General features: G+C 35.3%; 1 protein-coding gene across 1 annotated transcript in view; it reads left to right on the forward strand.

Annotated features, from left to right (window-relative positions):
- LOC114346825 (CUGBP Elav-like family member 4) overlaps positions 1-26268 on the forward strand; it is a 686200-nt gene that overhangs the window by 99207 nt on the left and 560725 nt on the right. The window contains exon 2 of the mRNA XM_028297581.2: positions 10065-10113. Within this exon, the coding sequence (XP_028153382.1) occupies positions 10065-10113 (49 nt within the window). The remainder of the gene's footprint in view (positions 1-10064; positions 10114-26268) is intronic.

Below are 26268 nucleotides of genomic sequence, written 5' to 3' on the forward strand. Positions count from 1 at the left end.
CATTTTATAATCAGCAGGAAATTCTGAGAAATATAATTTAATATAGTCCTTCTATATTACTATAAAAGAATTGTGAGAGATATAGAGAAAACATTTTTAATTTATTTTCCGAGAGTTAAAGAAGTTAACTTTCTTATAAAAGAAAACCTTTACACCTTTATCAAAAGTTATGGATCATCTCGGCCGTCAAGCGGTATTTCATTGAAACATTTCTCGCCTGTATAGATGCCGACCATGATCCTTTTTCACTTCTAATTTCGTAAATCCTTCGCATCGGAAAAACTTTCCTTCATCTCATCAATATTCATAATATATTAAACTAAACCCCAACACAACCGAGCCAGCGGCATTCCTCTCTTAAATATTAAAACCGGAGCATGCTTAGCACCGCGCTGTCATCTTAAAGAAAACAAATGAATTATAAATCATGTCTAAACTAGTTCTTTGAAGTAGAACAAGCTTTAAGTTTAACCCGTTTCAACGTGTTCTTCTTTCCGCCTGCTACTAACTCTTCGTGTTTTCTTTGCAAATTGAAATTAGAAGCACTTTTTGAACTATTTAATTCATAAAGTCAGAGAAGTTGGAAAATCAAAATTTAAAGCGGTTTGGAGAACGAAACGGAACTTGCTGTTTTAGTTTTTGCAAGGCCTTCCTAACAGCTATAAATTCTCTTTAACTCCAAAATCATTGCCAGTCTACAGATGTTTAACGAACACAGAAATAATAAATCAATCTTATTCCCGAGGTTTAGTTTTTAGAAATAAAAAATTGTGAATATTTAGAATTATTTTCTATTTAAATTGTATGTTTGTTTGGTTGTTTAATTTAGTCTTAGATTGTTTACATTATTTTTTAGAGCCACTTCCTTCTCACTCTAAATTTTGTCCTCATCTTCAATACATACTCTAAAATAATATACACACACAAACTTATATGGAGTCACCATGTATTTCAAAGTAATATTTATTTTTTTTGAAAAAACTTGTTATTGTTGCGAAGAATAAAGGTTTTTATTGAAAATAAACAAATATATAAGACAATCGGATAGTACAGCTCGGTACGGTATAGGTTATTTGCTTGAGTTGCAAATTGAACGAAAATAAATAAACTAACTTCTGCGTCCAAAAACGAAAATATGCCTGATGTGTGGTTATAGAACTTAGAACAAGGAAAGATTATTGATCTTGTGGAGAAAATAATGTTCTCAGATGGACATAGCTGTAGAGCTAGGCGTAATACAGGGCATTCTGTCCAAAACCTACGCTATAAAACAGGAACTAGGAAAGCTCAAAAATAAAGCAAGGGAAAGTCGCCAAAAGTAATAACAGCTCTGCAAAATCGTTTAATTGTCCAATCAGCTGGAAGACACCCAACCATTTCATACCTGCAGCTCCAAAGGCAGCTTTTGGAAGCTACAGGTGTAACTGTTTCAGTTGAAACGATAAGAAGAAGAGTTCGTACCAAGAAGTATACAGCAGGAGACAGTTGTGGGTTCCCGAGTAATCCAGGCACTACAAGATTGATCGCTTAAATTGGTTTCTTCGTTACCAAAACTGGAACATTGGGAATTTACAAAATATGCTATTTTCAAAAAAGTCAGGATTTGTGTAAAATCAGATGACCCATTAAATCTTGTACTTAGAGGTCGAGAAAGACAAGCAAGAACGAAAACTGTCAGATCTGTTCACAAATATACAAGGGTAAGTGTAATGTTCTGGAGAGGAATTGTGATCCGTAAAAAAACTCCTTTAATTTTCATCCAATCAATTTTAATTGCTCACAGGTATGTTGATAGCCTGTAGTCAGGCTCTGGAGAGGTGCAACAGGAGAAAATTTAATTTTATTGCATGATAATGGGCCTCTACATACCATTAGAGTAGGGTGATCAAATCATAAACTTGAAAAACGGGACACATTCAAGGAGCAGTGGCGCACCTAGAATTTTTCTCTGGGGGAAGAGGGTTGGTTGGGCGTCGAATTTTTTTTGTATTGTTTGTGAAAGACATGTTATATTTTCCTACGATTTTTTGTATATTTTTCATATGCCCTGGGGGTTTAACCCCCAAAACCCCTCTGGGTGCGCCACTGCCAAGGAGGGTTTGGAGCGATACCCAAACAGGTAGGGGAAATTAAAACATGGTCTTTTAGCTAATTTGGGACCTATAAATCCTTTTCAATTTACTTTTGAATGTGTAATTTACGTACGATCAGGACTGCGAAACAGAAAACTATAAAACTCCGCCAGAATGGCATGGATCAACAACCCGTCAGAACAAAACAGGGAAGAATACAAAATATCGAGAAACAATGCCAACTCAACAAATAAAAAGAAGAAAAATGACTGAGACAGAGAAAGACAGAGAAAACTATCAAATACAACAATAATTTTACAAAAATTCAGAGCAGCAAAAAATAAGCCCAGCATAAAAACAAGAGGACAAAAAAAGCAAATAAAGAAAAATCTTGTTTGAGGACAGACAGATCAGCAAAATATGGTAAGAATATTACGAAAAAATGGTATTCACTGTGAAGGAAATACACTGCGATGAAGAAGTAAGGCCGTACAAGATAACGACGAAGGAAAAATGTTCACAAAAGATGAAATAACTGTGGAATAAAATACGGAGGAAGAGAATTACGTAAAGGAGTAAACTAGCTAATACAAAATATGAACAAAACAGACTACCAGCCGATTGGAATGCAGGTATTATAGTAGGTACCTATATATAAAAAAGGAGATCTAGAGGAGTGCGAGAATTAGAGAGCAATAACTTTATTTGGAAACGAATATTAGGAAAATACCAGAACAGGTTCAGACCGGAGGAGGTCGACGATTAATTCCATGCATACAGTTTAGCAAATAATTCAAAAATCGAGAGAATACAACAGAGAAATATACCTAATATTCATGGATTTCAAAAGCGCTTTTGATACAACCAATCGGACAAAAATGATGGAGCAGCTAGAGAATGTTGGAATCCCAGAAAAATTAAGACATATGCTAACAGTGAGCCTGAAGAACACCAGAGCAAGGATCAGTTACAACGTAACAACTTCTAAGGAGATTAATGTACACAAAGGCGTGAAATAATGTGACTCTATCTCTCCGACAGTATTTAAACTGATATTGACAATATCAGATATTGACATAATCTGTAATCATGAGGATGACAAACTTGCAAACAAAAACATTGTTACAGATCAACTTCAAATAGTAACATATGCAGATGATTCAGTCATCACAGCGAAGACGAAGATAAACATTGCAGTTGGAAAATTACATAAGGAAGCGAAGAGAATAATAGGACTAGAGATAAACCAGTTCACAGAAAACTACATGGCGATAGGGAAAGATGACCCAACTCAGAAATATCTAATAACACAGAACCATAAATTTGAAACTGTATCTATCTTTAGCTACTTAGGAGTAAAAATAGGGAAAACCGGAAAATAAGAGAGAACAGAGGAAAGAATTCTGAAGGACAGAAAAACATCTACACCGGTGATTCCCAAAGTGGTCCAGGTGGGCCCCCAGGGGCCCACGAGGAACTCAACGGTGGTCTACGTGGGCGTAAAAAAAGGGGGGTTCACAAGTTGTAAGCGGGGGTCCACGAAAATTTTATAATGATTTGGTATTTATTTAAACAAATTTCCATTTTTTTCGTAATATATCAATGTGAATCAATGGAAAAAATAATGTTTTAATAGTAGGGACACAAAAATGTGATTATAACGCATTATAATAAGTTATTTTAATTAAAAATTTTATTTTTGTGTAGAAAACGTTAAAATACCGTTTTTTATATTTTGCTCTATTCCCAAAAACATATCCTTCGATTTGACTGAAAATTTGCCGACACAGAGCCAAAACAAAGGACTTTAAGTGGTTAAATTTTTTTTATAGTTTTACATTAAAAAAAAAACGCGTGGAAAATTATCAGAGTCAAAAATATAGGCGCCTACTTTAAGTACCATTAACTCGGAAAATATCAACCGTACGAAAAAAATGATTAAAAAAATTGTAAGAATTATTGTAAACACGATTTATTTGGAAGAATTTCAGTTCCCAAAATTTTTGTCGAAAAGTTGAAAATGGTGGAGATATTGAACAAAAACCACTGCCATCAAACCAATCAAGTCTTATGCTCGCGCCTTTACCGCATACGTACTACTTGAAATATTGATTTTAGCAAAAAAAAAATGAAAGAGATTAAAATTGTATAAAATTTAATTCTGTTCATTTTTGTATAATAGGTACATTTTTGTTAGAAAACTAATAATAAACGAGATAATTCAATAATTATGCTTTAATTGTCACTATTTCTCCCCATAACTCGACGGCACAAAAAAATTTATAATAAAAGAAACTACTTATAGGAAATCATATTTTCAACAATTTCAGTCCTTACACTTTTTGTCGGAAAATTAAAAATGGCGTAGATTTTGAGCAAAAACGGTTCTTCTTTAAAATCAAGATGGCGGCTAACGCAACGGCAGAATTCATTCGCGATTTTAAATTTACACTACTATTGACCCCCTAAAGCTTAGAAAAATAAAATCTTGCTTGGGTAGCTCGGCATGAAAGAAAAAATGCTAACCCGACTGGACTATATAATTTTGACTTTGATATTAGTGCATGTAACTTTTCTTGTATTGTAAAACTATATAAATTCTTTTAACAACTTAAAGTGCTGTGTTTTGACTATCTCTGGGCAAATTTTCAGCCAAATAGAAGAACGTGTATTTTGGGAATGGAGGTAAATGTAAAAAACAGTATTCTACAGGTTTTCTACCCTAAAATTTGATCAAAAACATGTTTTAAATAAAGAAACTTGTTATAATGCCTAATAATCACATTTTTGAGTCCCTTCTATTAAAGCATTATTTTTACCATTGATACTTCACGATAAAAAATGCAAAGTTTAAATAAATTCCAAATCACTGTAAAATCGTTTGGAATGACATTTTGAGAAAAAAAAAAGAAGAAAAAGACGGTTCGACCTTCATTAATGTCTTATTTTTTTCCATCCAAGTTCCCCCACCCCCAGGCAATTTTGTAGACCCGCCACTAACGTGCACAGCTACGAAATACCACTTCTGCTGGGGGTCCACCGAAACCAGTAAATTTTTTAAATTGGTCTACGAGAAAAAGTAGTTTGGGAACCTCTGATCTACATGGTAGAAATCTGCTGAGAAGCAAGACTCTAAGTATAATATGAACCTATATAAGACCTTAGTAAGACTTGGTGTTACATATGGGATGGAAACAACGACGATTAACAAGAAAGAGGAAGATAGCCTTCTGAAATTTGAAAGAAAAATAATGAGAACAATACTGGGCCACAATGTAACAAGAGAGGAAGAAATAAGAATGAAAACAAATACAGAAATTGAAGAAAAATTAAAGAGAGAAAATATAGTCAGATACAAAAACTCAACCCAACGCAAATACGGGACATTTAGGCGTCCCGAGATACTTTTTCGGGACTTTTCGAACAATCCCGTTTTTACGGGACGTTCGGTCACCCTACATTAGAGTGACTACAGACATCATTGAAGCTGAAGCTATCCCTTGTTTGGAGTGGCCTGCTTGCTCACCCGAGCTTAATCCTATAGAGTATTTGTGGGATATGCTTAAAATAAAAATTAGAGCTCGCCGGGATAATCCACAAAACAACGCACGGCTAGTACAAACTGCTCTTAAAGGATGGAGCACCTACCACAACAAAATGCTGATAATTTGATTAGGAGCTTGCCCACGCAAACTGAAGCTTGTATTAGGACTAGAGGTGATAACACTGACTACACAAAATATAAAATAAATAAATAAAAACAATTTAAACCTTATTCGTTTTATATTGAAATTTTGTATGCTATTGACTTTAAAACAACTACTTTTAATTTGTTTGTTAAATATTATATTGTTTCATTTAATTGTTATGTATTTGTTATTAAATTGCTTTAAAATAAATATTGTTCGACTTCGTGTGTTTGTTTTTGAAAATTCGCACGAAATATTAAAAAATATCAGATGATTCCTTAAGTTTGGGTGTGTGTACAAAATAGGCCAGTTTGTTAGGTTTTGTTTCCTTTACACTTTAATAATTGCACATAATATCTATATTTTGTGCCAATATTTTGTGCCAATATACATATAGTGCCTATACTCCAGGGAAATAAGGCAAAAATATACCATGTTCGGGACACTTGAGCAGCCAGGTTGCAAATGGGTTTTTTGGGTACTCTATACCTAATACATTATAAATACAAAAATGCCCGTCACAGTTCGGACGAGAATTTCAGTTATTAACAAATAATCAAAAATGGCAGTTTTTTCGTTTAAATCGCTACAGGTAAAAATAGGGTAATTAAATATCTTTTTTATAGTATCCTTCTTTTAGTAGATGAACAATATGTCAGTAAGACCTAGACGTACCGCTGTAATTGTCTGATTTTCCAGATAAATATTAAGTTTCTTTAGTAAAAACTTTTGAAAAATTACAATCGACATAATAAGAAAGCATATATCAAACAATGGTCGGTAAGATCTATTCCGTATTTAGAAAAGCAAATTTGTGAAAACAACTAATCTTTACCCAAGTCCTCTCCGGATCTCGTTATTTCCAGCTTGGAAGAAAATTGGGAAAACATTTTGCCTGGAAAAGTTACAAAGTTTACTCAAGTCTGATTTAGCATACTGCTTAGTTTATTCACAAATATTTTAAAAGTGCTTTTATAAATTGCTTTAGCAAAATCCACGAAAGATGAGCCCACTTTTAAAGCTGTAATTCATCTAAGCTTTGATGACTTTTTGAGATAATTAAGAAAGTAAACTACACTTTGGAGCGAAGATTTAACTTGTTTTTGTTTATTATATCTGGGATTTATTGCAGTTTTAATGAACGAAAAATTATAGGGTAATTAAAATTAAATTGTTTCTTTGTAGTAACTTTTCAACAGAAGGAGGGTAAGGGTTAAGATATTTATAGGTTGTCACAAAGAATTCACTATTGAAATTTTCTCATCGATATGTATGTGTAGCAGAATTGAATAAAATAATTAACAAACAAATAATTATTAAATTTAAGTAAAAAGGTCCAATAGAGCACCGCTAAAAAAGGCTACACTTCTAAAACGCTAAAAAAGTCTACACTTCTACACTCTGTTTCAAATTCAAACGTTAGAAACAGTATGGTTCTTGTGTGTACACTGCGCGACAGAGAAAACGGACCACACACAAAATTGATCATTTTTGATGTCTCGAATTTCCTAAACCTCATCATCATCGTCTTGGTGCTACAGCCCTTATAGGGCCTCGACCTTCACAAGCTTTCTACGCCATTCTGTTCTGTCCCTTGCTTGCATTTTCCAGTTGCCGACTCCGATCTTCTCGGCATCTTGTGTTACCCTGTACACCCATCTCAGCTTTGGTCTACCCCGTCTTCTCATTCCCACGGGTTGCGCTGTTAAAATCTTTTTTATCTTGTTTGATTCAGGGGCCCGGGCTACATGTCGTGCCGACTGCAGGCGGTTTCGCTTAATTATAGTGATAATATCTTTTCCACCAAACATATGCTTGTAGATATTCTGCAGTTCAAAGTTATATCTACGCGTCCATATTCCGTTCTCACAGACCTCTCCGAATATCTTGCGTAGCACCTTTCATTCAAAAATCGATAGAGCGGATTCATCTGTTTTACTTAGCGTCCGTACCTCTGATCCATATGTGAGAATGGGGACTATCAATGTTCTATACAGCCTTATACGAGTTTTTTGAGACAGACGTTTGTTAGATAAGTACTTCGATAGACCATGATTACACCTGTTTGCAATTATTATTCGCCTTTTTCTTTCCTCAGATGTGTTATTATTGGGGTTAACCGATGTCCCTAGATATGTTAACCGATGTTATTGATGATTAGATCTGCGTCAACATTTCCAGCTCTTGTGTTTGTGTTAGTCGCCATGAATTTGGTTTTATTTCGATTTATTTGTAACCCCATTCGTTCTGCTGCTGCTACTAGCTCTGTTAGGATTTCCGCAGTTCTCGCTCTGGTTCTTGTTATAATTGACTGATCTATTAATATTGTTCCCCTGCTATCTAAATCATCTTCTCGTACGAATTTTTCCAATGCTTCATTAAAAAGTTGACACGCCAGCGCATCTCCCTGCCTCAACCCCTGTGCATTTCAAATAGGGTTGACGAGGCGTTTTGAATTTTTACTGCTGATATCATCTTCGCCATTGTCACTTTTATCATACATATGAGTTTTTTGGAATTCCTAACTCATTCATAGCGTTTTAGAGACTTGGTCTTAAGACACTGTCATATGCTTTAGAATCGACAAAAATATGGTACATATTCTACATATCTATGTTAAACTCTTGCGCTTTTTCCAGGATCTGTCGTAGTGTAAAGATCTGGTTAATGGTTGAACGTCCACGGCTGAATCCTGCCTGATATTCTCATAGAAACGATTCGGTATAAGGCTTCAATCTCTCGTGCAAAATGTTTGACAATATCGTGTATGCTGTATTTAGGAGAGTTATTCCGCGGTAATTAATGCATTCCAGCTGGTTTCCCTTTTTGTGTAAGGGGCATATTAAGCCTCAGCTCCACTCTTCAGGCATTTGCTCCTCAGACCAAATTTTACAAACAATTTCTCGCATCACCTTGGTGAGCTGCTCTGCACCGTACTTAAATAACACTGCTGGGATGCCATCGCTGCCTGAGGATTTGTCATTTCTTAGTTTTTCTATAGATATTTTTACTTCTTCTGCCGAGGAGGTTCCACGAGTTCCTCATTTCGATATTCCAGCTCTATATTTTTAGTAGGTTCCCCTTCCAGCAACTCTCGAAAGTGCTCTACACATCGTAACAGGATATCCTCTTTGTTGGTAAGTAAGTTACCTTCCTTATCATTACAAAATAGTTGACTCTCGGTTTGAACTCTTGTCTAATAATATTTTCTTGATTATAGAACTTTCTTGTTTCTCCGTGACTCATATGGCTTTCGAGCCGTTCTGATAATATGTCATTTTCCGAGTCTCGTTTCTTTTTTCGGTGTCTTTTCCTCTCTCCTTAAGTTTTTGTATCTATCTATTGTTGTCCTAGTGGTTGCATGATCCTAAATGCCTCGTTCTTCTCATCTGTTATTTTTTTTGCAGTCTTGGTCGAACCAGTCGTTTATTTCTTGGGTTCGGGATATTCCCAATGTGCTTTCGGCTGCTAATTTCAGAGCCTCCTTGCAGTTGTTCCACATTTCCGTGCTTGACTGGTCGACTGCCCAGGTTTGTTCTAGGGTTTCTTTTATATGTAACTGGAACTGTTTCTCTATGTTTTCATTATTTAGCATATTGTAAATTATATTTTACTTGTCTAGATTTCATAAACCTGTTGTCCAGTTTAAATTTTGAGTCCAGTTTAAATATTTTAATATGTTATAGCTTTATTATTTAACAATATCGCTGTAATAATATTGTTGCTAGACAGGAAAACTGTCATTATATACCGGGTGTACCAATCAAACTGTGTTTTTTTTCTCAAAGTTCACCACACACTGTGGAATATTCTAGAATATATAAAATACTGAAATTAAAACCCAACTGTAGTCTCCAGCTTCCTTTTGATTTATTCGCTTATGTTGGATAATAAAAAAGTTATGTACTTTAACAACTAGCCATGCTCTTCATAAATACAGGGTGTCTAAATAAGTGCGACAAATTTTAAGGGGTAACATGTCCGCAAATGCTTCGTTTACGAAATACAAGATGATGAATATTTTCTTGGAAACTGACCATTTATTAATTGCTCCAAAACCGGTTGAGATATGCAAATGAAATTTGAAAGGTTTTAAGTGATAGTTATTGAGCATTTTTTGACATGCAATTAAGAATTTTATATTCTCCATAGGCGCACATACGGGTCATATTACCGGGTAGAGTATAAAACTGGGGATAAAATTTGAAGAAATATAACTGTAGATAACCATCCCACACAAACATAAAAGCAAAGAAATGGCGATTTAAACAAAGAGACTAATTATATATTTATTTGTTTTCAGATGAACCGCCCCATCCAAGTAAAGCCAGCGGACAGTGAAAACCGCGGAGGTATGTTACCCTTTTTTTCATTTACGTTTACATTATTAACAATATTTTGATATATTAATAAATTTTACAATAAAGGATATCCAAGGATCTTTTGATATACCAGTAAACAGCTCAAATTATTTTTAAAAAATCCACAAGGAAAAATTTTCCTGTAGCTGGTTGTATACCATTAAGCATAAAAATGTATGTAAAATTCTTTATAAAAGGTATATATTTATTAAAAAAAATCCTCAGCAGGCCATATGTCAATCTCATAACGTTTTCGGTCTACATCTACATCTACATTAGTGCTGATACAGGCAAATAACATACTGAGCTACCAAAAATACATGGGCAAATACCCTTTAAATTTTAACAAAATATGTTAGAATTACATTATAATTAATAAATCGAAGTGATGGATAAAAATCCGTATGGATATGGCCTTCGGCATCTTATGACTCCCCACGAGGCACCTGGGTTGAATTTGAAGACTGTGGGTAGGACCCACCAGATGCGGAATGGGACGTTTCGATGCCTCCGGTTCATCGCCGGCCGTTTCGATGCCGCCGGTTCATCGCCAGTCCATTTCATCGCCGTCATATCTCGCATTTCCTAGAATTCCTAATTAATACTAAAAATAACTAATAATTGTAACTGTCGAAAATTCGGAAATATATTAGATAGCGATTAATTGACTGGCGATGAATCGGCCGGCATCGGCATCGAACTGGCGGCATCGAAACGGCGGCGATGAAACGTCCTAGACCCCACCAGATGTAATATAAAGACATACTACCTTCGAACAAGTAACCCACGTGTCTTGTGGAGAGTCATAAGATGCCAAAGGCTATATCCATACGTATTTTATCCATCACTTGTATTTTTTAATAATAGTGTAACTGTAACATATTTTGTTAACATTTAAAGGGTTTTTACCCACGTATTTTTGGTGACTCAGCATGTGATTTGCCTGTATCAGTACTGATGATGATCTATGTAGATCTAAAACGTTTGGTGATTTAGATCTTGCCCTTTGAGGCTTTTTTAATAAATTTCTACATTTTATTAAGGATTTTTCAATAAATTTTTTTTAATTATTTTGTTTGTATATTTAAGGTTAATTTTGTTAGTTATTTTTACAGTAAAATATCATTCTTATACATAAACATATTTGTAAACTAGAGAGCCATTTCCTGGATTTAAACTCATTATTTTATACAATTTTAAGAAAATTGAATTATTTTTACTTCTTCTTTCACAACGGACTAAAAAACGTAAAAAACCAAAATTTTTCAAAAATCTATCCAATTAGATACACTAAACCAGCCCCTCCACCTTTGTGACCTGTGTGGCGTTGGCAACTTTAAAATCTTAAACGGCAACCTCAATTTTTTTTATTACCTACAGATTTGGATTTCCCATTATAAAACAAGTAATTTTTATTGAAAATATTTCTGTCGAACTGTTGGTAGATGGCGCTATAATCGGAAAAACAATTTATCCGGAAACGGTCAGGTATGTGGAAAAATACACTTCTAACTGAAACACCAAAAACAATTGTTTATTATTTTTTAAAAAGCTATTGAATGGCATTAAAGTCGACCCTCCGATACCACTTCTTTGGGTGGTGCGGGGGCAAATTTAAAATCTTCAATAGAAACCAATCTTTTGCTGAAAAAAGTAAAAGAGCTTTATCTCAATTTTTCCCATTCGCAGATGGCTCTGGAGTCGCACAAAAACAAATACAGCTTCAGAAGTGAGTGTAGTTTCAGAAGTCTGTAGACATATTTTATGGTAGTGAATACAGCTTGTTTACGTAGAATTAGTTGTTGCACAAGGTTGCTATTTAAGACTTTAAAGTTGTCCCCCGTCCTATCCGTAGGGTGTTTCGCAATTTTCAAAATTTTTAATCGCTTATTTAACAAAAACTATTAACCTAAGAGAAAAATTTTTAGAAAACTTTTCTGTTTGGAATGTTTCAAAAAATTTAAAAATCTTTTTTCGATTAAAAAAAACAAATTTAGGAAAAACCCCAAATCTTTCTCCTCGCCTGGCAAGGTCATGTGCTCTTCAGAATCGCCTGTCATTCTACACATTTCTTCTAAATGACTTACTCAAACACATACTTAAATTTAAATTTTACAGGAGAAAGTTTATTTTTCCCCCAAACTATGCACTTTTCGATTCACCTGGTAGATACACGTGCACGGTTGATGCCTGCCAGGTCATGGTTTTTAGCCTTGGTGTGCTATGAATTATCACTATACAAATTTCTAGCCTTACAGGACGACCGTTAGTCGGAGGGTTCACTAGCTCTTAGACTATATTGTAATGTTTATGATTATTTATATATTGAGTATACACATCTTCTTCTTCTTTTTCTTCTTCTTCTTCTTCTTCTTCTTCTTTTTCTTCGGCCGGTTTGCATCCACTCCTGGACAAAAGCCTCCTCATGAGCTCTCCACTCTTCTCTATTTTGTGGAATTAGGTGCCAGTTTCTCGCTACTTTGGCTTTGATGTCGTCTAGCCATCGTTTTTGTGGTCTTCCTTTACTACGACTATGTTCGCGTGGTTTCCAATGAACAATGTTTCTTGTCCACTTGTCGTTGTTTTGCCGTGCCACGTCCCACGTATACATGATTATAGCCTTGCAATTATTATTCACGACAATGCTCCCGATAAAGCAGATGTTAAAAACGCCATTTGGCACGAAAAATATTTAATTCTAGTCCACAATTCCGGAATGTCAGACGATGGATCGGTCTGCCTCCTTCAGCATTCCCCATGTGTACTCATCAGCTGGCGTTAGGGCTGGTCAGTGGAGATCTCCAAAAATGATCGCTCAGTATTCGAAGAGACTCCCTGGCCGTGTGAGAGGGTTGCCCTGCCCTGCTGAAACCATTTTTGATTTTAAGCTTGGACCGTTTTCGTGACCTTTTCCGTATGAGCGAAAATAGGACTTCACGATATATTTTTAGAGCAAAAACTCTCGAAGAAAAGAAATACTGCAACACTGTATTCCTAGATATCTCACAAGCGTTTGACAAAGTTTGGCACAGAGGTCTACTTTACAAAGTAAAATTAACACTATCTAGTAACTATTTCCTCCTAATCAAATCCAACATATCAAATAGATATTTCTCAGTAAAATTCAAAGACCAATAATCCAGCCTCTGTCCTATTAACTCCGGAGTTCCGCAAGGTAGTGTTCTCGGGCCGCTGCTTTTCTCACTCTACACAGCCGATATACCAGAGTCTCATAATACGACGATCGCTTCCTTTGCTGATGACGTACCAATACTAGCTGTAAATGAAGATCATATACAAGCCTCACCAGACCTGCAACACCATCTGGACATACTCAGTGAATGGTACACAAAATGGCGAACAAAAGTAAATAAAACAAAATCATCTCAAATAACGTTTACAAACCGCCACAACACATGCCCACTTGTAAGAATGGAAAATGTACGAATACCAACAGTAACAGACGCTAAGTACCTTGTCCTCCATCTTGACCAACGTCTTACTTGGAAAAAACATATACAGACCAAAAGAAGACAACTAGACTTGAAATTTCGGCAAATGTATTGGCTCCTTGGACGCAGATCAAAACTCAACATCCAAAACAAACTTGTCTGTATAAAGCAATACTCAAACCTATTTGGTACTACGGACTACACCTCTGGGGCTGTGCAAAGTCAACATCACTGAATATCATCCAAAGATTTCAGTCTAAAGTTCTAAGATAAATAGTGGATGCACCATGGTATATAACTAATCAAACACTTCACGAAGACTTAAATATACCTTTCATCAGAGAAGAAATCCATCGAGCCTCGGAACCACAAAACGAGCGTACCCTTCACCATGACAATGAGTTAGTAAGGGAATTATTCCATAATGGCCCTGCCACAAGGAGACTAGATAGAACCTGGCCTCAGGACCTATTTTAAAACTTAAACATAAGTAGAATAAGATGAGACATCATTGGAAGTCTGTTTTTCATGCCCAAAAACATGGAACAAATTTACTTAATACTCTTTTAATGATGTAGATTGTAAATAAACATAATTACATTAAAAAAACGATACATTTTTTTATGCAAAACTGGGAACCATCTTAAAGCACCTAACATTAACCCGACATCCACGTATGTTTTAACGACGCGACGTTTGGAAACCCACTACGATTCGGCGTGTGACACATAAAAATTTCAATACAAATTTCAATACTGTTTATTTTGCCGCATACCGTGTTATAAAATAAAAAGGAAGTATAAAAACTTGAAGGTATATTTGAATGAAAAAATTGAACCAAAATGTTTTCGATCCTATCGGACCACCATCCGTAAGTTTTGATTATCAAGTGCGTGTTGCCAATTAAAAGAAATTTAAAAGTTTTTCGGCACTTTTTCATAGACGAAAGGAAAGTAGATACGTGACCGTTGTCCTTTCTACTTTCTTCCATATTTGTCGTCTCCGTGCTTATAAAGCCGGAGATTCAGGATGTAACCAGAAATTAGTTTCTTTCGACGAAAAGTCTTGGATTTAAAATATTGTTTATTGTTTTATTTCAATAATTTTAATTGTTTTATTACAGTAAACTTTGCATCTGGGTCTTTTCATCGTCTTCCTAGTTTTACTAGAGATCGCTGTTTTGCTTCTTAAAGGTGGAATTACTGCATCACGGTGATTTCCCTTAAAAGGCAGGCTTGTTGATTTTTGTTTCAGAACTGGGACTGCATAGCTACACTGATGAAGAATAAGATGCAGAAATAGCTATCTGTAGATGGTGGTCCAACTCTGAATCAAATTAAAACAAAACTTCCTTTCCCCCTTTTTCTTCTTTACTCAGATTTTTAAGTACTCGAAACTGTCTTTCGGCACTTTTTCCTAGATGTGCTTATAAAGCCGGAGATTCAGGATGTAACCAGAAAGCAGTTTCTTTCGTCGAAAAGTCTTGGATTTAAAATACTGTTTAATATTTTATTTCAATTATTTTAATTGTTTTATTACAGTAAACTTTGCATCTGAGTCTTTTCGTCGTCTTCCTAGTTTTACTAGAGATGTCGCTGTTTTGCTTCTCAAAGGTGGAATTACTGCATCGCGGTGATTTCCCTTAAAAGGTAGGCTTGTTGATTTTTGTTTCAGAGTTGGGACTGCATAGCTACACTAATGAAGCATAATATGCAGAAATAGCTATCTGTAGATAGTGGTCCAACTCTGAATAAAATTAAAACAAAACGGCCTTTACCCCTTAAAAGTTTTTGTTTGTTATTTTTGTTGATTTTGTTAAATCGCCAACAATGGTGATTGCTCTGCAGAAATCAAGCGTAGACTTGCAATGGCCCTAACCTCAACAGATAAATTAGTTAAAATAGGAAAAGGTAGAACAATAATAAGAAATACTAAGCTCAGGTTGGTCAATGTTCTTATTTTTCCTATTACTACATATTATGCAGCTGAATCGTGGACTCTCAAACAAATTGGGAGTCCATAAAAGAATTCTACACGTGTGCTGGGCATAATACAGAACTAACCTGTCAATCCTGGAATAGGTTCATAATATAAAAGACGAGTTTTTTAAAAAAAGTAAACTGATCATACCTAAACTCTGTCAGCCACATAACCAGAAGAACAAGGACCATGAAACTATTGGTAATAGAAGAAAAGGTGGAAGGCCGAAGACCAAGAGGAAAATCTCCAACAAAATGGACAGACCAAATAAAGGCTCTGGTGGGAAAATATCTACATGAAGCCGTCCATCTTACACAGGATCGCAACCAAGGGCTCAAGAAATGAGGAGGGAGGATGCTAGGATTTGGAACATCGACTAATTAGACTGTAATATATAATACGAATATCTTGGGTTCAACGCACTTCAAATTGAGAAGTCTTAAAAAAATAGTAGGTTAAGGGAAGGTGGCTTAATCAAGATGAAAAAAAAAGAGAAAAGTTGAATATCACGGGCATATAATAGTGTAGTTACTGAAAGTATGAGCTATTACCTCCGATTGCGTTGAACCTCTATCTCTTTGTACGAAAATTGGTGAGTGGTTAGAAGTTATCTCAAGGAACAAAGGTGACATGGTTCCAACTTGCGCTTTTACCCTGGGGATGGATGCCACCTCTTCTGGGGGGGGGGGGAATAATTTTTTTTATAATAATCCCATAATTCGATAGAAGGACAACTTCTAAGCAAGATTTGTTATATAAAGTTATTAAAATAAAACAAAACTTTTTGAGTTATTAAAGATCAAAGATTTTAATTTTTCGTTAGAAAAATGCATATTTTTAACCGATTTTTTTATAAATAACTCAAAAACTATAAGTTTCTACAAAAACGTTATTATTACCAAAATTGAAGCTAATAAAAAATAAAATAAACACCATACTATAAAAACCATTTAGTGTTAACTAGAAGTGAGTTATAGGTAATTAAATATATATCTTTTTCGGCGAGTACCCAAATCTAAATATTCAAGCTTAAATAACGGGAAAATGATACATTTTATAACATAAACTTACAAAACATTTTTCAAAGTACTTAGAAATATCTATCAAATGAGTCCCCGAATAAGTTGATAGCATTAAAATGTACGCTTCAAAATTTTTTCAAAATTTATTTTTTTTAATTTTTCCAAAAAATATTATTGCTTTTTTTAAATAACTCCGTTAATTTTTATAATATCAGGTTCTCTTATTAAAAACCGTTTGAAAGATAATTCCAAGTGCTATTAAATTACGTTAAATTTAGTCTTTTAGACCCCTTACTTTTTTAAAAATAAAAGGTGAAATGGCCCCGGTTACATGGTCCTCGCAGCAAAATTTAAGCGTTAAACGTTTATATCTCGGGTATTTTTTACCCTACAGAAATAGTAAAACAGGTAAAATATTTGATACAGAACAAGCTAAAATTTACTTATGTATCATTTTTTACGTATATTGAGTATTTTTGAGGTTATTATCAAAAGAATATGAAAATTAGGATAATATTAAAAATTCTGATTTTTTTAAATTATACCTTTCTTTCAAAAATATGCGTTCTAAACCAATCAAAACCGTTAAAATCATTACTTATGCTAATGTAAAGAAATTACTGTAAAGGATTACTATGAATTTTAATTTTTATGGAAATGGCGTATGTTTAATTTTTCACTTTTTCCTAAAAAAATCGAGAGGGTTCTCTTATTTTCATATAACTTGCTTAATGTTGATGCTAATAAATTTTTCTATAGTTCATTTGATAGGTATTACAAAGTACTGTGACAAGTGTTTAGCAGATATTTTACAAAATGCATTGTTGTCCCGTTATATAGGCTTGAATAATTAGATGTGAGTACTCGAGTCGAAAAAAAAAATACATTCAATTACCCCTAACTCACTTTGAACTAACATCAATTTAGTTCTTTAAGTAAAGAGTGTATTTAATTTTTTAATTATCTTTAATTTTGATAATTATATTTTTTTTGTAAAAGTTTATAGTTTTCGGGTTATACGTGAAAACAGCTTTAAAACATGCATTTTTTTACGAAAAAATCAAATTTTTGATCTCTAATAAATTAAAAAGTATTGATTTATATTAATAACTTTATATAACAAATTTTCTTTAGAATTTGTCCCTCTATCGATTTTTGTAACATTTTTAATAAAATAATTTTCACCCCCGAGAGAGTGTGGCATCCACCTCCAGGGTAAAAGCGCAAGTTGGCATCATGTCACCTTTGTTGCTTAAGGTATCTTCTAACTACTAACAAATTTTCTTGAAAATCGATCGAGGTTCAACGAAATCGGAGGTGAAAACCTTCAGTGTGAAACCCCACTATAATGAGAGGTAGCAGATACAGGATGCTGCAGTTTATACTTAACGGAAAAATCGACGGAAAGAGCGGAATTGGTAGGAAGAAATTTTCATGGCTCCGAAACCTTCGTCAATGGACTGGCTTATCAGCAGATCAACTATTACATGCCGCACAAGATCGAGAACGATATCGGCAGATTGTCATGGAAGCTACCCACGCTTAAAATTTGGGCACGGTACTTAAAGAAGAATAAATAATGCGAAATTGTGATTGGATTGTGATATTCTAAATCAAATCTATAAACGTTAGATATTTGGCAAATGCTTTCATAACAGGTTTTCATAACATTCTTCCATAGAATTATAACATGCACATACTTCTATGAGCAATATTCCTTTCTATTAGAGAAATGATAACGATAAATTTAATTATTTTTGTATATTTTCTTTGCTTTAGATTTCACCTCAATTTAGAAAAGGCAAAATACCTCTCAATTGGCGCTGAAGCAGAAGGGCTCGATATTGACGACAATCAAAAATAAATCCATGTGATGAATATACATAAATACTTGGACATCATCTTCGATCGTATTGAATATCCTGTCTAAAAGGAGTTCTATGGATCAAAGGAATATCAAAGAAAAACAAATGGAACATATATAAGACAATGGTTAGAACTAGCCTAGTGTATGGAGCCGAGTCATGGACAATAACCGAGAAATATAAGAGAAAGGTCGATGCCACGGAAATGGATGCCATCAGAAGATCGATGAGAATATCAAGAGCCGAAAGAATAAGCAATGAAGTAATAAAACAACAAATGGGTATAGAGGGCACTAAATTTGAGGATATTGAGAGAAAACAGCTCATATGGTATGGGGATGTGAGCCGAATGGGCGACGAAAAGTTGCCTAAAAAACGGGGAAGACCACCACAAACCTGGAATATGACACAAACCTCGAAATCTAAATGAAGAACTAACTCACGACAGAATACAGTGGCGTTTGGGAGTCGGACAACATCTCCTCCTGAGATTCCACCTCCTCACCTGTACATCGTGCAGACAAATTTTCATTTCCCATATAGGCATTTTTTATTTAATTATTACTCGTTAATAATTAAAAACTAAGCAATAAAAATTAAAATGCATTCAAACCGCTCCATTTTAGGAGAAATCCAAAAATACCAGAATCAAAAAACCTTACGTGGCAAACAAATATTCTCAATCTAAATAGAGCTAACAGAAAAACCAAACAGAAAGTAAACTATAAATGATTTCCACTATCGAATGAGATAAAAATCTACATACGAACCGGCGTTTTCAGTGTACTTACCCTAAATGTTACATGAAAATGCATATAGAGGAGATAAGCGATAAAAATAACAGCTGTGGAATAATCGATGAGCTCAAGTGTTATTTGTGTTCTATAATGTGTGAACTGAACGTATGTGTCTGACAATGTTAACTTTATCATTTAATTTTGTGATGACGGAATCGATAAAGAAGCATGTTTTTTTGGAAACAAAAAAATGTTTTCCTAATTATTTTATATTAAGTTTATAATGGTTTTACAAAATCGGATAATAGTAATAAATAAATAAATAGAATAAACTGCAGAAATTCAACACAACTATAATAATGGCAAAATATAATGAGTAATAATGGTATTTACGATATCCAGTATAAATTAACCCTACACGTTATATCACCGTCTCCTTTTAGCTCATTACACTTGACCCAGCGGTGCTCTAACTTCTTTTACCCATCTGAAAAATAGTTTGCAAAGTAGGCTTCGGTGGCGGCGACGACCTCCTCATTCTACTTAAATTTCTGCCCAGCGAGTGACTTCTTCAAGTATAGAAACCAAAAGAAGTTGCACGGGGCCAAATATGGAGAACACGCAGGATACTCAGCAGTTAGTAGCCCAATTCGACCAATTTGGCAGCAGCTATAGCGGAGGTGATCCGGTACGTTGTCCAATCGGACCAATAATTCAGCATAGTGCCCTGTGACCGTTTTGCCCTTCCGTAGGTAGTCGAAGTAGATCAAACCTTGTGAATCCCAGAAAACGGTGACCATCACTATTCTGGCCAAAGTAAATCCATGTACCGACGGCGGTTATAAAACGACTTACCGTCGTTTCACATGCTAAGAATTTGAAGGTGCTGTGACTTCAATGCAGGATGACATTCCAGTAGTGGCTCTAGCAATCATATGGAACCTTTCTCGTTACACGGCGGTTGAAACGTTCGGTGAACCGTGTAATGTGAAAGTTACTGTTTGCTTGAGCTACCATTTGGAATGTCATCTAAATTCTTAGTGTGTGAAACGTTGACCCACATTATCTTTTGAGATACTCTCTCAGATATCTCGCATACCTTCAGTCATTGGTCATTGCGACATTGTGAAATTTTGTCGCGTGATTCTCTGTCATAGTCATTATCTGGATACCTAGGCGTGGCTTCGGCATACGTAGGTTGAAACTGGTTAAACGAATTGCTGACGGTTGCCATCGGCGAATTTTCTTCTAAAAATAAGAATCGAATCACCGTTTGATACAAGAAGTTATTACACGCTAGCAGATTTGTCTTGAGAGAAGTGATGTCATCGGGCGGTGAGGCTAAGTACCTACTTATTGCGCCGCCATGTGAAACACCACATTGAGAATTCAATACATATTTATGTAAGCAGTTTCTCTATAAGCGATTAATTTAAAAAGTAAGACTAGGACATGTAGGTTCTTCTTCTGTTGGTGCTCGCAGTGGTAATCACGATGATCCATTTAACTTTGTTTACAGCTACTCTAAATAAGCGCAGGATCGTTATCCCCATCCATTATCCGATATTCTTAAAGACGGTGTCTTTTCACGCCCCTAAATCAGCTGAAATAGTTATGTTGGTATTTTCCATGGCGTATTATATGTCATATGGTATGGTATGGTATGGTATGATATGGTATAATACATCGGGGCAGGGCCCATTTATGAGCCTTTCAGACACTCAGACCTCCTACGACGGGTCCATGATATCACCCCTGTTCTACGGACCAGGTCCATAAGAACCTGTTTTTCGGCGTTTCTGGGTCCCAGGCTGCACCGAGCTCACATATCTGTTAAGCCGATGCCCCACTGCAGGAAGTTTGGTAGGATGGTGGATAGTAGATACCTGCCTGGCGACCATCCAGCTACTTCTACCACGAATAACAAAACGACGGTAGCCGCAGTGGCCTCCCACTACCATTTAACCATCCGGTGGTTCGCCAGGCGTCCATCCACCCAAATCAATCGTGTTTGATATTCCATCCGGGTAGCCTGGCTATGGAGGAATTCGTAATAAGTGCTGTGTATAAAAGAAGAGCAATTTGGGACCCAGCAGTTCCACTATTTGACGAAACATGGCTTAAAATATCCATTTTATTTATTCTTTGCAGTTGCATTAAAAAAATCCAAATTTCAAGTCAGGTGAATTTAAAAAACATATTGTATTTTTAAGTCGATTTTTCTCCACTTTCGGAAAAGTGTAGTTAGAGACTTTTACTTCTAATAGGACCATATTTTTTTTCAAAATCAAATAAATAGAGGCGTAAGACAGGGTGACACAATATCACCGAAACTTTTCAATCAGGCTCTGCAAGATATCTTTAAAAGATTAGAATGGAAAAAAAAAAGGTATAAAAATTTGTGGACAACGCTTGAATCACCTAAGGTACGCCGATGACATCGTATTGATAACCGATAAAAAAGAAGATTGTTTGAAATGATAATTATTTTATTTATTTATCGTATGGCAGTTGAAATGATAAAAGACCTGGACATAGAAGCTGGAAAGATAGGCCTTAATATGAATTACAGCAAGACCAAAATCATAGCAAATACAGATGAGGACATCATAATGGGTATCGGACAAGATGAAATAGAACAAATTATAAAACTTAACAAGGAAAACCAAACAGCAGAGATCAAAAGACGAGTTAGACTGGCATGAGCGGCATTTGGAAAACTAAGCTACATCCTTAAAAACAAAAGATATCCACAACATCTTAAGACCAAGGTATACAATCAATGCGTACTCCCTCTTCTCCCTTACGGTTCCCAGACGTGGACGTTTACAAAAGTAAACATGGAAAATATAAAAAAAAATGCAAAGAACAATGTAAAGACAAATGTTGCATATAAGACTATTGGATAAAAAGAGAAACGAGTGGATAAGAGAGAAAACCAAAGTTAGGGATGTTAGACAAGAAGTTGCAAAGTTGAAATAGAGATTCGCCGGACAAAAATTCTCATAAATTGGAGACCGTGAGAATATAAACGAAGCAGAGGAAGGCCACAAATGAGATGGGCAGATGATGTCAAGAAGCACGTGGACTCTAGGTGGATAACTGTAGCGACAGACAAAGAAAAATGGAAAAGGATTGGGGAGGCCTATGTCCAAAGATGGACTGAATAAAGCTAATTAGATAGATAGATAGGACGATATGCTAAAAAACAAACCAAACGTAACGTACCAAATGAAACAAACGATTTCTCAGAAGTCAGTTGGATACTGACTTCTGACTTCATTTCACTCTTTCACTGCGTTCAGGATTCAGCGCCCCTCCACCATCCACCTTTAAACTCCACCCTCCAAGCGACCATCTAGCGTCCTGCAGTGCGGCGTCGGCTTTAAAGTCAGCAGGGGATGCAAATCTAAGCTTCTCCTGCCGATGCCGCACCGAACGTCTAAGTGCGATGTCACATTATGCGTTTCCAACGCAACCGCACCGACCTGTCACACTATGTGTTTAGTCTGTGTCTGGTGCAGTTTGTAAAGCGCGTAACGATGCGCGATGTCTCAAAACGCATCCGTTTCCAACGCAACCGGACCAACGTGTCACACTAAGCGTTTTGACTGGATGCGGTGGAAACGCATCCGGTCAAAACGCATGTGGCATCGCACTAATCGTTCAGCAACATTATGACCTCACACAAAGTCTCAAATCTCTTCAAAGGCAACTTCCTCACCTGGCTCGATTGCATACAATCCCAGGATCTGCCACCTCTGATAGGCTAATGCCCCGCACTTCCAGAGGACATGTGAGAAGGTTTCCTGTGAATGGACCACCGTGATGCCAGCATCGCTCCTGATTGTGTTTTGCAGAATTTACGAAATTTTCAAATGTTTTCTTTTTGATAATATATGTACATAAATAAGGTACGTCTTAAAAAAATAGAATGATAAATTCGGCGACTGTTTTATGAACTCTAAGTACTCTAGCATTTATTTTTCAAAGTTCAAGGAATGCGTCAAATGGAAAATGCAAAGGTTAATCCACCATATAAAGTTAACTTTAAAATTCTATTTTTAATGAAATGGGAGTTAGGCATCAAAACAGCATCTCCATTTATGCAACTTATACAAAACCTAATCCAGCTCGAAACACACTCAAAACACACACTCGCAAAACGAGTGGTAATGACAACTAACTTCTATTTATGTTAATTAACTACGCTCATGTCTCCAGTGATGATGTGTGAATGCGAAATTAGCAGAGAAGTTGAAATGTTCATATTTTGAATATGACTTACTACTCACTCAAGCTGGTAACGTAAGCGGTTCGCGGAACGGAAAGTGGGTGTTGGTAGGTTTGCATGTTATAATACATTCCTTTCTCGCATTCACGGAAGTGTTCGGCGCTTTGCAAATAATGTTTCCGGTGATAAATTGCATTTCTAATAAAACGTGGAGATCAGAAGTTCTTTAGTTTACTAGGAATATGTTTTTGATTATTCCGGTCATTAGTAATGGAGATTAAGAGTTTCACACAAATAGTAATGGTCGAAAATCACATTTTAAATGACAAGAAATATATTGAGGAAGTATGGACAAATTATTGTTGTACAATAAAGGGATGTACATACATGAAATTACTAATAGGTAATGTATGTTTTTTAGGTTGCTGGTTCAAGTGGAAATTTATAGAGGGATTATGATAAACAAACAATATCATAAGTTTGTAAATATCACACCAAGCCTTCTTTCACTTTTTACTACTCGCGTTTTGATAAAATACATTATTTCGCGATTATTTTGTGTCGAGTTACTGGTTTAGACTATTGCATAGAGAATACGGGTGTTTGTTCAACGGTAGTGGTACCCAACAGAAAGGTACAACCCGTGGCGGCTTGTGGTAATTTAAAAAGGGTGTTCAATTAAGGAATGTAATTATAGAAATGGTGAATAAAAGCCGCGGGCAATTGCGACACAGGCAAAAAATTTTTGGGGAAAAAACCCAGCGGGAAATAAGCGGATTAGTGAAACTATTATACTTTCCTGGTTCTCACCAAATTATATTCACTTATTGCATAAGCGTTCGTTAAAAAAATATCAATAGTGAGTGCTTCGCCCGTTTAAATGTGGAATATTAATCATTTTTTATTATTTATGAATGGTAGGTATACATAAAATCTGTAAGTAACTAATTTCGATTAAGTAATGCATTATTTTCCACGGTCTGGATCCCGCGTATGAAAAAAAAAGTTCATTAATAGCAAGCTGAAAATTTGTTAATAGCTTAAGGGTGTCTAGTCGGACAAACTTTGATATATGGGAACACTGGAACAGGGGAAGTTTTAATTGTGGAACAGGTTAAAAATTTGGAGCGGTCAGACCACGAAAACGGCAAATGTATTTTGTCCGACAGAACAGACTTAAACTCTCCGAAGAGAGATTAAACTCTCATGCAAAAATCAGACTGCTATTTATCACCAAATGTGCGTTTTAATGAGTGGAACATGTAGAATATGTCAAATGACAGGAATTATGACAGGTGATAAATAGCAGTCTGATTTTTTCATGAGAGTTTTATCTCTGTTCGGAGAGTTTAAGTCTATTCTGTCAGACAAAATAAATGTGCCGTTTTCGTGATCTGACCGTTCCAAATTTTTAACCTGTTCCATAATTAAAACTGCCCCTGTTCCAGTGTTCCCATATATCAAAGTTTATCTGACTAGACACCCTTAAGCTATTAACAAATTTTCAGCTTGCTATTAATCAACTTTTTTTTCATACGCGGGATCCAGACCTACAATATCTGATAGTTGCAATTCATTTTTTAAATGAATTTGGGAAGATTCGTGTTTTTAATTTTTGTTGATAAATGAGATAAATTCCGAACGCCCATTTTTGTCCACTCTGAAGAAATAGTTTCATTCTCTGAAAATATTAAACATGGAAAACAAAACAAAGAATGTAGTTTACCACATCCGCACAACCACGCAGTTTTTTATATTGTTCAACTTTAAAGCAACATTTAGACTTTTTGCTTTTTATAGCACATTCTTGTACCTATCTCCGGCCGAAGTTGACCATTCGTTTTTATAAGAAGTCGATTTTCAAAACTATTTGCATTTTCTTTTATAAATTTCACTGAATAAGGCTCCATCATAAAACTATTAATATTGTATTTAAAATTTATCCGTTTTTAACTAAATCTCTCAACAGAAAATTACAAACTGTGAACCGAAACTCTACACTGGTCTCTGTGTGCACTGCACAAATCCTCACTGTTTTAGATAGGCGAAATGCTTTTTCACCGATTTTAAGATTTCTCTTTCTAACTCAGGGGTAAGTTAGTACTGACTGGTTCAATTTGAATTCTCACCAGATCATAGTATCTGTACTTTGCCACGTGCATCCAGGGGCGTAGAGCAAGTAAATATGATTAATAAATAAAGTTAAATTTTAATGATTCTATGAGATTATCAAAATATTTTTTAATAATTTTATAATATTTATGAGATTTAAAAAAATTGTATTTTAATGAAATTTTAAGGGGTGTTCACTCTCACTGCACAAGTGAACCAATGGAGAAACCGCCCCTGGGTACAACTGATATAAAGGGGAGCTATACAGGACCCGACCTTTGTATACGCTAGGGCTGGTATCACCAAAGAGAGGCTGATGTGTCTTCAACGCTCGGTGAGTGATAATAATCAAATGTCATAGCATATCGTGGACGAACAAGATAACCAACTAGAATATACTACGAATAATGGGAATAAAAGGGAAGTGATGTACACGATTAAAAGGAGGAAGTTATAGTATCTCGGACACATACTGAGAAAGTTAGTCATTAAATTCATATTGATTCATGTTTTAATCTTTTATTTCCACATTGGTCCTTCGACATGTAATTTATTACACTGCTTATTACGCTCTAAATGGTGTTAATGTCTTCATATTAACCTATTGTTCATCTTTCAACACTTCCTTTTATCTGATTTTATTTTACTCTGATATGAATTAAATATTAACAATCCGTACGAAAGAAAAATATAGATTAAATAGAAAAATAAAAAATTAACGCCTGAAAATGATGCTTACATATA

This window comes from Diabrotica virgifera, chromosome 4 (assembly GCF_917563875.1).
Source record: "Diabrotica virgifera virgifera chromosome 4, PGI_DIABVI_V3a".
Lineage (NCBI taxonomy): Eukaryota > Metazoa > Arthropoda > Insecta > Coleoptera > Chrysomelidae > Diabrotica > Diabrotica virgifera.